The 12,653-nt window shown below is 47.3% G+C and overlaps 1 protein-coding gene across 6 annotated transcripts in view; it reads right to left on the bottom strand.

Annotated features, from left to right (window-relative positions):
• The window catches only part of HEATR5A (HEAT repeat containing 5A), a 704,366-nt gene that overhangs the window by 566,224 nt on the left and 125,489 nt on the right, over positions 1-12,653 (bottom strand). For all 6 annotated transcript variants that reach the window (XM_069638471.1, XM_069638476.1, XM_069638475.1 and 3 more), the window contains exons 3-4: positions 4,582-4,793; positions 2,364-2,472 (exon numbers count right to left, since the gene is read on the bottom strand). In XM_069638471.1, coding sequence (XP_069494572.1) covers positions 2,364-2,472; positions 4,582-4,793 — 321 coding nt within the window. The remainder of the gene's footprint in view (positions 1-2,363; positions 2,473-4,581; positions 4,794-12,653) is intronic.

Here is a 12,653-nt window from a genome sequence, read left to right as displayed (position 1 = left end):
AGGAAGATGCCTCAGATGTTCATCGCAATGAGGCCCGAGAAGATCAATTAATGGCAGCAATGCAGGCTGGCTTCCTGTCAGTTAATAGCAAGCTGGACAATGTGGAAGCAACCATTAGTTCATTAAAATGCAAGCTGGAAAAGGAGAATGGCCACATAACAGAAGCAGAGGCCAGAATTGGGGAAGTAGAGGATACAGTGGGTTGGCATGACCGCGCCACAGCAGCCATGCAGACGGAATTGAAAATAAGTGGCCAATGTGACGACTTGAAGTCCCGCTTGCGACGGAATAATGTACGCATAGTAGGGGTCCCTCAGGCGGCTTGTAAAAGGGCCAATGAAGCCGTATGTGGTGCACCTCCTCACAAAATAGTTTGGATCTGAGAAATGGGCACCGCATTTCTTGATAGAGAGGGCGCACCGCATGCTGGCCCCAGTCCCCAAGCCAGGACCCCCGCACCATAATTGCGAGACTTCTCAATTACACGGAAGGGGATTATATCGTAAAGGCATCCGGAGAGCAGGGCATGCTCCGTTTTAAAGACGCTACAGTCCATATATATCGTGATTTTGCCGCTGGGTTCAGATTCAGAGAAGATAGTTTGACGCTGTTAAGAGGCTTCTGAGATTGCGCCAAGTACCTCACGCTCTCATTTTTCCAGCAAAATTACGAGTACATCAATGAGGCTGGGCGCATTTTTGTAGAGGCATCGATCCCATTGCCGCCACGGAGAGCAGAACCACAACCCTGGTGCCGGGCAGGAAGCAGCGCAGAATATTGAGGGTACTTGTAGAACGAATCCAACACTTGGTTGCTAGGGACAGGATCTGGATTATAAGCACCCAGAACTGTTATTTTAAGAATTGCCAGGGCATGGCAACAACGACATCAGCGGAACACCATGGCTGCTCAGGACGTACCCCAGAAAGTTACCACAGTTCAAAAGGGACGACATCATCAAGTTGGGGAAGATGCTGAGCGAGGGGGGTTGCAGTGGGTGGGGATGAAGGCATTTTGGGGTGAGGGTTGTTGGGTGGAAGAGAAGTAGAAATGTTCGGGTTTCAAACTCAGCAGACATATCACTGGACAGGTAAAACAAGTACAAATCTATGAACATGGAGGGTGCGATACATATGTTATATGCAAAAAGCTTGACTAATGGGTGAGAGAATCTCCTTTTTAAAATGGAATGTTGGTGGACTTAATAAGCCTATCAATGCGAGGAAGATCCTTGCATATGTACAACGCCACGGCCCACAGATTGTGATGTTACAGGAAACTCCTGCACAGGGGATGATAAACAGGCGGTTTGCACCTGGTTGAGGGGGATCGAAAAGGATACACTGACTACTCATCACATGCTAGAGGGGTGTTCACTACGATACATTGCGCTTCCAGGAGGATAACCGCAGTATTGACCCTCAGGGATGATATGTCATTCTGTGGGGGAAGATCTCTGGTGTGAAAGTTGTATTGCTCAAGGCCTATGACCCCAAATTTGATGACCCTGCATTTTATGGAATTCCTACTGGGAGGGGATACCACCTTGATAATCTGTTGGGACGGGGGCCGATTTTAACGCTATATTGACTGTATGCTAGACCGCTCAAGAGGCTTCTAACAGGATCTCACAGGGGCTGGACGTATGATACACCAGATTATGATACAGGTGGAGCTTGTGGATGTGTGGAGAAACCGTAACCCCGTGGTACGTGAATTTACATATTATTCATTGGTCCATGATGCCCATTCGAGAATTGATTATTGGTCGATACCGGCAAGTTGGATGACACGGGTGTCAGGCTGTGTGATTTACCCAAGAACCATTTCAAACCCCTCGCCAATATTGTTGACAATAAAATGGAGGGGACGGGGGATCTGGGGTTCTACCGACCATTGTGGAGGATGCCCCCTGTGTGTCTTCTAGATTCAGACTTGAGGTCAGCATTAAAGTAGATACAGAAAGTAGATCAGAGCAGCAGGACCTGCCTTATGAAACATGGGCCCTCTCTCCCAGTCCTCACCTGTGGGATCCAATCTTCAAACCATCATTGCATGTGGGCCAGCTCTCTGAATGGCTCCCTATTTAAGTAATGGAACACATTTTGCTGGAGATCAACTCTGCAACCATTAGAGAATGGACAAAGCTTGGGTATATACTGTTGGCAAAGGCACAGTAGTCTCCCTTTCTCAGTAAAATGGTGCATGTGGGCAGTAGGGGGACGAGTGCAAAGAAATATCAACAGGATACCACTGTTCTGGCATCTCACAATTGCGCCCACATTAGTGGCAAATCGGCACAAATTCACAAAAAAGGCAGGAGTCCACATTATATGTTAACTCTTACATCTGCGACCACTTACCTCTGCGCTTTTCATGGCCTTCAACATGTTTCCCACAGTGTCCATGAAGGAGTTCCCCAACAACCTGCCCAGCTTTTTGTACAGTGCACCCAGGCACGCCACAGCTGCACTGCAAGGGAGAGGACAAAGTACAGAATGATGTTTATATAGGATCTTGAATAAAGAGGCAGCAGAGAAAGAATGGAGGAAAAGCAGGAGTAACAGCACACAGAAAGGGATATGCTAGAAAAGTAGAATTCAGAGGTTTTCAAAGTACCCCAAACCTTGTGATCATTTGGCAGGAACACACAGTAGAGGACAAGTATAACCAACATGCTTTCCACACCACAAACTTGAATATTCATTGGAAAGTTAACGGCTCGGACACTGAAATGGAAAGCCTCATTAGCAGTCTTGATATAGTAGAGCATTGAATGTTAGCTACTGGGCTGCAGCGGAATCTGACAAAACTGGGTTTATCCTCCTGAACCCAATCAACAAAATGTGTTGCCCTTAGCATCACTGCCCTCCACGTTTCCTTGTTGTATTGCCTACTAGTTTTGTTACCAAAGTTTAAAAACTAGACTTATATCTGTATCAGGAACTTGACAAATTCTCAAATGAACTTCTGAAAGCATCTTTTTATAAACTCCATTCACTTCTGAGGATTATCCCATAGGATAGGATAGGATAGGATAGGATGGTATGATATGGCATTTATAACGCACCTATACACAAGTGTTTCAAGGCGCGACGAGGCAAGCGGGGGAAACAAAGGGAGGACAGACAATGATCCTACTAGGCCAGGTGCCATTCAAATCGCCCAATTTCATGGGGGGGGGGGAGAGGAAAAGTGCGCGGGGGAGAGGAGAGGGGAAAGTGCAGTACATGGGAAAGTGGAATAAATAAGATAAATAAACGCCAGCTGGTGGCAAGTGCAAGGAAGGGCAGACGTAAGTGCTGGTAGGGGGTCTGTAGGGATACAGAACAACGGTCCCCAGGTGCTGGTGTTGCCAGGGAAGCAGTGCAGGTGGGAAATTGACGGGGCCTGCGCCAGAGATCAGAAAGGGTGGCCAGGTAACCATAGCAGTTTCAGTCAGGAAATCAGCAGGGGAGAGGGGGAGAGAAAGCAGAAGCAAAGAGGAAGGTTTTGAGGTGCTTCCGGAACCGGAGATCGTTCTCGAGTTTCGGGGAGGCAGGAAGGCTGTTCCAGAGAGAGGCCCCTGTCGAAGAGAGTGATCTGACACCAACTCGTTGCTTGGAGAAGCGGCTGACCCTGAGAGAGTTGGAGGCGGATGAGCAAAGATATTTAGGAAGAGAGAGTTGAATGTATTGCGGCCCCAGAAGGCCTTGTGTACAATGCAGAGGGTCTTGAACTTGATCCTCGCAGCCTCTGGAAGCCAGTGCAGAGATTTCAGTCCTAGAGAGATACGATCCCTGGGCTTGAGGACAGGGACAAGTCTTGCAGTTCTGTTCTGGATAAGTTTCAGAGGGCGGAGAGTAGAGGTAGGCAGATTTAGATAGAGGCTGTTACAATAGTCCAGCCTAGAGAGGACCAGGGCACTGGAGACAGTGAGCTTCTGGGGGAAGGAGAGGAAAGGAAGAATACCTCTAAGGAGGTGTGACTCCTTAGAGACGTCAGAGATGCGAGGGGAGAAGGAGAGTGCAGAGTCGAAGATGACCCCAAGGTTTTTAGCCTTGCAGGTGGGAGTAGAAAGAACCAGCAAGTTCAGGATGACCAGAAATATCCTTAACTTGCTGCTTTCCTGCTCAATTCTAAATTGGCCTATTGTAATTAACTGCATTTGGGAATTCTTCATTTGCAGATCACTCAATTACAGAAAGTTGAAAAAAAACAAGTGCGACTGATAATTAACCTTTCAGGATCAGATTTAGTGACCTGCATGCATAAATCGCTCCAGTCGCTTCCCGTGAAAAGTAGGATTGCATTTAAAATTCTCTGCCTAGTTTTTAAATTTCTGCACATGTTCATGCCAATTTATTTGGACAACACACGATTCAGCTGTATAAGCCTGCTCGTATTTTAAGTTCCTCAAAAATGAAGCAGCATTGGGGAGATAGTTTGAAGAGCACAAGTTGGGAGAAAAAAAAAACAGGTACTGTTCCACATGATCACATACTGCAAAGCAATTCTAGGTAGGACAGATATCATGTACTAAACAGTCATTCAAAAAACAGTGTTAAGTGTGCGCTAAGAAACAATACAGCAGTCACTCACAGTTTGGTGGGCAGATAGCTGGGGGAGTCGTCCTTACTACGAATAAGCTCATTGCATTTATCGATGGTCTGGAAGGCAGAGAAGGTGTCCCCGATGCTGTACAAGAGGCCCAGATTCTTGGCAATAAGCCTGCGGGCAGGGGGACCGGGGGCTCCACTCAGCAGCATCGTCAGCTGCTCCACCAACTTCTTCTGATTCTGTTTCACATCCACCTGGGGGGGGGGGGGAGGAGGAGAGAATAGTTAACCAGCAGAGCAAGACTGGGCCCCCATCTCATGCGGAGGAACGAGACCACATCACACAAGGGTCAGACAGTTCTGAAGCAGAGAAAATACCATCTTTCGTGAAGGAGCACCATTAGATGTATATCATTCTCATTTAACTTCCTTTTACAGCACCGCCTTCAAGAAAGGCTGGCACCTGGGCTGCTGATTAGTCGCGGCTTTTACACAGCTTCAAGGCTTTACCGAATAAGAACAACAATGCATTTCTGCAGAGTTTCACATTCCTGTCTACGTTAGCATTCAGAGTTCAAGCTGTGGCCTCGCACCGTGTGTGGGTCTGAAGCACAGAACATATCTGCAAAGCATTAAAGAAAGAAAATGGCAGGCAATTACAAAATGTACTTACAATGGTCACATTGAGATTTCATGGTTTGGAATGTTTGTCACATGATGCGATTCGCTTCTGGCCAACGTACTATTCATACTATTCAGGCTATGCGATTGCACAAAACAAGAAAAATAGGTTTTTTCCTTGCTGTGCCATTCACAACAGCAGATTGCCAATTTGCTTAGCAAGCACGGTCTGTGTGCTTGCAAGGAGAAGAGGGGGGGCAGGGGTGTAGAATCAAGTGTGCAGGCAAAGTTAGGGTTACTTAACACAAAGAATCTAATTTCACTTACATGGACCCATCTTAAATTTTGCCAGCCCAATTACAACCATATCGATTCTACAAAAGGTACAATAAACACACTTATCACAGAATAACAATATAAATATATAAAGGGTTTTAGATTTCTCTCTACTGAGTCTTACTAACTATATAACTTACACATACAGTGGTCGTGCCCTGTGTAGCCTGGTCATATGGCAGATAAAGCCCACATGAGCAGCCCAGGAAAGTGTAGTGGCTGCACTCTTGGGCCTTGAGTTGTTCAAGTGTTGCACTGGTTTCTCCTCTTTCATGGGCACTAGGCTTACGTTATGATAAGATATTTATAACGCGCCTGTACACAAGTGTTTCTAGGTGTGACAAGGCTAAGGGGTATGGAGGGGGGAACAGAGGGAAGACGACACAAACAATCTTACTAGGCCTTGTGACATTCAGATCGTGCAAGTGGGACAAGGAAGTGCAGGATGGGGGGGAAAAAAGAGTGTGTCGGAAAGGCAAGGGAGAAGTGCTGTCAGGACAGAATGGCTCTGAATACGTGCTGACACAGCAATGTGGCACTGGAAGTGCAAGGAGGCAAGGGGGGCTGTAGGACTGGTCAAGGGGGAAGCCTGGTACCCAGTGAGCCTGAGGGTACCAAGTCACCAATCAACACAGCACACGGGTAGGTTAGCATGGAAGCGAGAAAGAAGGCAGAAAGAAAGCAAGGTCTTGAGCCGCTTCCGGAGGCTTGAAGCATGTCTTGGGGGTCGGGGCATGGTGGTCTGTGGACTCGTGGTGGACCTTTTCTTCTCCATCTGCTCAGTTCTCTGCACAGGCTGCTGAACTCTGGCATGGCTTGGGGTGAGCTCTACAGTCCAGACATCGTCTCGTATGACTCCCGGATGCCTTGTAGCCCTCCTTCACCAGAGCCGAATTATATTACCTTCCATGTGGCTGAGCATCCAGGAGCAATCTCACTTGTGATTAATGCGGGTGTGGTGTACGTGTGGTCCCTTATGTGACTGTTGGCCAAGTCCCTCGAGTTAATTCCTGCTCACGCCTTGCTGATCCGTAGAGGATTTCATCCAGGAAAGGCACATCGAACCATTTTCCTTTCACAACCTGTCCTCTTAACGGTTTCCATAATGGTCACTCTTCATTTCCTTGCCTTTATATGGTGTTATGAATCCATAGAATGCACGATAATGAATGGATCTGCTTTACACTGCTGAGATTTTCCACCCATGTATCCCCATGTATGACATGTTACACACCAATATGAAAGATTGTTTTTCTTTTGATCTGCTTCTGAAGGCTACTTCAGGATATGGTTGTCTTATTCCCATCAGGACAGTGCCTTTCATACCTTCCCTTTACGAAAGGGGCTTGTTTTGCTGAGTCTGCTTCAGGGTCCTCTTGGTGCGGTGGGACTGGGCACTGCCCTGATGGGCAGATTTTCTCTGCATGAAGTCGGAGATGCACATGCAGCGGGCATATGTTTGCATGCCCTGGTTGTGCATGTGTTTTGGCATAACAGGTTCACACAGTCCCAATGTGAGCATGGCATTTCACTAGAATTTCCCTCTAGAAGAAGGGGAGGCACACATGACTTCTCTGGGCAGATGGAGGCATTTTCTTGTGACTCTAGGGAAATTCCACTTGCATCCCACTCCTTTAGAGCACCTGGAGTCTTGGACATACATGATGAAAAGCAGGGCGACAAACAGCAGTGTCAGAAAGGGTAGAACGGGCAAGATGTGGAGTTAGTGGGGAAGGCGAAACTAGATGCTGCAAGTCTTTCACTATCAGGACACGCGCTTCATGACAGCATCTCCACTTCATTGATCTTGCCCCGATGAGGGCGCCATGATGGTATGGTTTCGCTTTCCCAGCTTCCCTTGCATATGACCAGCACTCACTTCTCACATAGCCAATGCTCGATTACGTCACTTCTGATAAATGCAGGTTACAGCAGGGTGTGCCCATCAATGCGACCTAACCAGCTTTGGACAGCATGTTGCTAGGGAAAGCCCAAGCACTTCTTGAGTCCACCATGCATCCAGGGTTCACTCGTTTCCTAAAGAAAATGCCTTCGCAAGAAAACACTGGCCTGCACGAAGATAGCACATTTTCTTTAATCGTGACCATTTTCCATCATCACACATTACATATACATACACACAAAGCAATACCACCTCTTCTCCCACCCCCAGTTCTACTCCCTTTGGGCCTCAGTGCATCTCATAGCTTCGGTAGTCCTGTCTCTATTGTTATATGTATTCTTACTACTCTTCCTTACTCTAGGATGTGGTCTGGGTATCCCTGGTAGGGTCACAGTGCCCATATTTATAAAGACAAGGTATCAGCACTGCAAGACCACTTTGGTTATAAAACATGTTTAAGTCATGACTAAAAGCTGCAGTGGCGACGATGGCCAGAGGGTGATGGAAAAGAGACAATTTGGGGGGTCTTCTGAAAAAATGAATCCGAAACTTACATTTTACTTCTACCTACTGTTGGAGCTGGACATGAGGGTTTAAGATACAAATGAGACGGGTTACTACAGGTTACCGCATACTTAAACTTTATTCACAGGTCCCCTGTTGTCACTTCTTGAGTCAAGATACCCAGAAAGCAGGCACTCAGTGACCACATCTCACAACCTAGTTCAGCCCAACTGGCGAACACACAGAACATTCATTAAAGCCCACTCTTTCTTCCATTAGGCATTTACTCTCAACACAACAGCATCCCATTCCTCTTTGAGTGGCCAGCAGGGCAGGCAACCAAACACAGTTTGAGTAAGTTACAGTAATATTTTACAGCTGGTGCAGCAAATTAACCAGTGATCTGGGTTATCCAGTAAACGGAAATATCAATTATGACAGGCTGGAGATAAAACAAGAGATGAAAATAATTAGAACAATGGGCCAAGGCTGTCTGAGCAGCTGTCAGTTCAGGAAGGCCTGGCACTGAAGATCAGCTTTGAGCAATTTGCAAAATGGCAGAAATGTGTAAAGGTCCAGCCTGGAATATCATTTGCAGGGCCTGCGGCATCTGCTGGACACCCCCAGAGAAGATGGGTAACGTAAGCGCTGCCAGGCTTGATAATGAGATCATCAGGCCACACCCTGTGCTTGGGTCCCAGCAGGAGGAAAGCAATCGGGACCGTCCTGGGAGAGCTGGACTGCATGTGGCCGTTACGCCATCGAGCACTCTGTCGAGTAGCAGACCACTTGGCCAAACTCCGGAATGACACAGTGGTGTGTCATCGACAAAGTATGAGGCAAGTGGTGCACATTTTGTGCATGCCACCTTCTCGGGTCATGCCCTCAGAAGGACTTCAAAATATCAGTACTTACAGATCCACCAAGCAGTGGTGGGGAAGGGGGGGGGGTCTACTAGTTGGACAAAGGGGGGGAACCACTGCCTCGCACTCAGTTCTGAGCTGCAGCTCTTTGCTAAGGATTACTGTGCCAAGCCAGAAGAAGGACTATGACCAGAAGACATGTTTATACATTTTAACTTCACACCAAAAAACTGTTGTGTACAGGCGTGTTATAAATACCACATCATATATTAATAAAAAGCACCTTTCTAGCCCTACTCCTAAAAGGGGAGTTCCCTTCCCATCAAACTATACTAAGGTGCTTGTCAGTAGTCAAAATAACAACAGTGTCCTCTGTCCAAACCTAGCTTCTAAACCCACCCTACTACTTAAGAAAACAAATGAAAGTTGGGCAGAATATCCTGCCTTCGGAGTCGTCTACTCAGACTTCTCTCAGAGTTCCCCAGAAGTCCCTCCTGGAATCCGATTCGAGGTTTATATTTGGGCTTGTCAAAATTCAACAAAAAGAAGGGAATCTTTCAACTTTGCAAATATAAATCTCAAGTTCCTGAATAGATCCAATGTCCAAGGTGCCTTAGGTGGAGGGAGAACTCCTTAATCCCTCTATACCACTTGGGTGGATTTTCTTTTACTAGCTTCGCATTGCGTTCTTCTCTGCGTTTCTCTTGTCTTTGTATCTCAATTGTCTTATGGAGCCCCCTCTGGTTCCCTTGGGTTTCCTGACACCAATGGTCTATGGGCCGATTGGCTATTTTCAATGCTCAGGTTTCTGGGGTTCCTGTGTCCCTCCCCGCTACTCATTTCCTTCTTCCTGTTTTGGCTATTCTGCTCCTGCTGTGTATTTAAGGAAGCTTCTTATGTCTCCTTTTGTCCTGTGGTCTGTCCGCCTCCCTCCACTATGAGCAACCCAGGTACCTTCTTCGCCATCGAGTCTGCTCCAGCGAGGTGGCATCTGCTCAACAGCAGTGACATTCTCCATGTATTTCGCCTTTGGACATGAGGGCGCGCCACTGTCCACTCATCACAGCATTTCTCTACTGTTCGTTTTCTTCGTTGCGAGCAGAGGACTCGTTCCTCCCTCGCATTCTGGACAGAGCATAGTTTCTTGGGCCCCAGGCCCACCACGGCTTCTCCGTGATCATGTCTCCAAAAAAGGCTGTCTCGGCTCAGCCTTGGTTTCATCAACTCCACCTGGTTCTCTTCCTCACCAGCAGTGTCAACTTCCTCCTCATCCTCTATCATTCCCCCCTACAGCGGGCTTAGCTGTGAAGTGTGGTCCTGCCCCTCAGTGATGTCTACACATTGGGGGCTCGCCTCTACGTACCGCTTCCTCTCCGACTCCCTTCAAGGGCATCATACCTTTATTCTCACTTCAGGATCCATTTGTGTTCAAGTGCCCGGACAAACTAGCATTGTCTTGCGCCGACCAAGTAAAGACACTTTCAACACTGCTTTAAGTTTCACGGCTGAATTAAATATCTTTTTGGATTCCCATATATGCAGACACTGCTTTTGTTGTAGAGAGTTCCCAATGTGAATGGGAGTCCTTGTCCCCCTGAGGTCCCACTTTTCAAACCCCTAGAGCAGGTTCTGGTTAGCGGGCTCACCTCTCTAGCCTCAAAGGGGGAGTCTCCCCCAAGGGAGGAAGAGAAGAAATCTTAGAGTTAGGGTAATTCGTCACATTACCCAGTTAGCTATTCCTGTTCGAGAGCTATGCTAACCCCAGGCATGATGTGTCATCATTCTGGAAAATGCCACCCATACATGACTTCGTTCCTTTGCTGACTATTCACAAGCTGGGCTGTTCCTTCTCTACAGAAATACAACCGTCGGGCTCTTGTGGCCATGCTTGCTACAGATACCAAGGGGAGTACAAGGTTGTTATGCAAAGCCCTTTGAAGCAATGTGTGCTTCCATGATTGGGAGTAGGTAGACCAGCAGCTCCATCCATGATGATAAAGCTGGGGCTGTGAAACCATTAGAAGATGTACTGGCTATGTACACCTGGCACAGTGTGAGGGCATTCTGGGGAACCCCTTTGATCTAGACATGTGGTTCTCTCCAGATGAGTATCTATTTGGTCTGCTGCTGATGCAGAGATAGCATATGGGCTCTAGAACCTTTGCTGTGAACACTGGCCAGAAACATCTGCCAGGGTGAGTGTTCTGAGAAACCCTGAAAGATAGTACTCCAGTTCTGTGCCGATGGGTAGCTAATCCATGTACTGTGGATTTAAATAATAGTAATTGCCTCTTAATCATTTGTCAGATGTGTAGGATATGGGCACTTTGTGTGGTACAACTTGGAGTTGGAACTGCAACTCAAAGTGCTGGTAGATTGCATGCTATGTATACCGAGAGCAGTCTATAGGTGCAGAAGCTGCCGCAGAGGTCATGAACCTCAAGATTGCAACCCAATTTCTAAAAGCAGATGACCATTGGATGTGACCCAAAGCTCCATCCATAGGCACAGTGGTAAATGACGGCGCTCATAAGTCCCAACGCATGCTACCTGAGTGAGCCTCAGGCCTGATCAAATGCAAATGCAACAAGAGCTTTATCAAAAAGTAGTATTACAATTTCTGTGCTCAGGAATTCCCAGATAGGACTGCCAGGTTCCCCTGGGGCGTGGAACCAATGCCTCAGCTCAGTCACATGTGAGAGAGAACACACACACACACACACACACACACACACACACACACACGAATGGTAACCCCACCTCCTATAACCTCCCTCCACCTTCTGCCATTCCATCTTCCCCCTACTTTCAGATATCCTTTAGAGCTGATTGTTACCCCCCCATGTGCCACGCATCATTCCCCTTTCCCCCCACCTTCTATACATACCCTTCATATGCATTCCCCCCACCACCACCTTCTCCAACAATCAGTTGGGGTCGAGCCAAACGCCCAGTACTAAAAATATACACCATTACTTAGGTTAAACATATTGAGACGAAGTGGTTGTCAAGTGGGAGTAGCAGTCGGCAGCCGCAAGTCCACTTTGCTCGGAGAACACGGAATACTGCTAAATCTACCCGGAGAGCTTTATTTATTTATTTCTGCAACAGAGTGTTGGGCAGTATAGCCCTGCCTCCTGGGATTTAAATACTGGCTTCCTCCGCAAAGCGGGCATTTAGTGGTTGTCAAGTGGGAGCAGCAGTCAGCAATCTGCTGCCTGCATATGCAACCTTGTTGCAGCTGACATCAAAGGAAACTTGGTGTGGTGAGCCTGAAAGTGTTGCAGTTGAAAATCCTGTTTTCGGTTTTATAATACTCATTGGCCTTTCAATGCGATAGCCATGAGGGGTTTGTCAGATAGATACCATTTGTGTTGGCAGAGCGTTATATACGCCTTGAGGAGCAAAGTGGCGTTTGATCCAAATAATTTTCCGGACGCTTGACTGGGCGCTGCTTTGGCCCAGGTGCTGGCTATTCTGGCAATGGCTAGAGGGGATGTGGAGCCGGTTTCAGTGGCAGCTTCTACACCTTGTTTGAGGAACCAGAGTGCATTAATAACTGCTGCAGGAAGCCCCCATACCAGATGGTGAGTGATACGCCAATGATGGCTGTGGTATTGGCTTCACGAGAGGGCAGTGAGGTGCCAAATTGGTGTCTAAATGCTAGCATGATTCAGTATCGCTGCTAGATATGGATGAAATCAACCATGTGGAATTTTGTTTGTCTGACATCCCACCATCTGTAGAATTACCTCCTTCGCAGTTATCCCTTTCCCTGTTACTGTATGCCTCAGAGTCTTCAAATGTTTTGGACCCTTCTGCATTCTCCTATGAAACTTTACCACATGGAGAATAAGCAAGGCTATTTCCACCTAGCACTTCAGCCGA

This window comes from Ambystoma mexicanum, chromosome 14, assembly GCF_040938575.1.
Source record: "Ambystoma mexicanum isolate Mex_15411 chromosome 14, UKY_AmexF1_1, whole genome shotgun sequence".
NCBI lineage: Eukaryota > Metazoa > Chordata > Amphibia > Caudata > Ambystomatidae > Ambystoma > Ambystoma mexicanum.
Note: the sequence above shows the minus strand (reverse complement) of the source record. Positions and strands in the feature narration are given on the sequence as shown.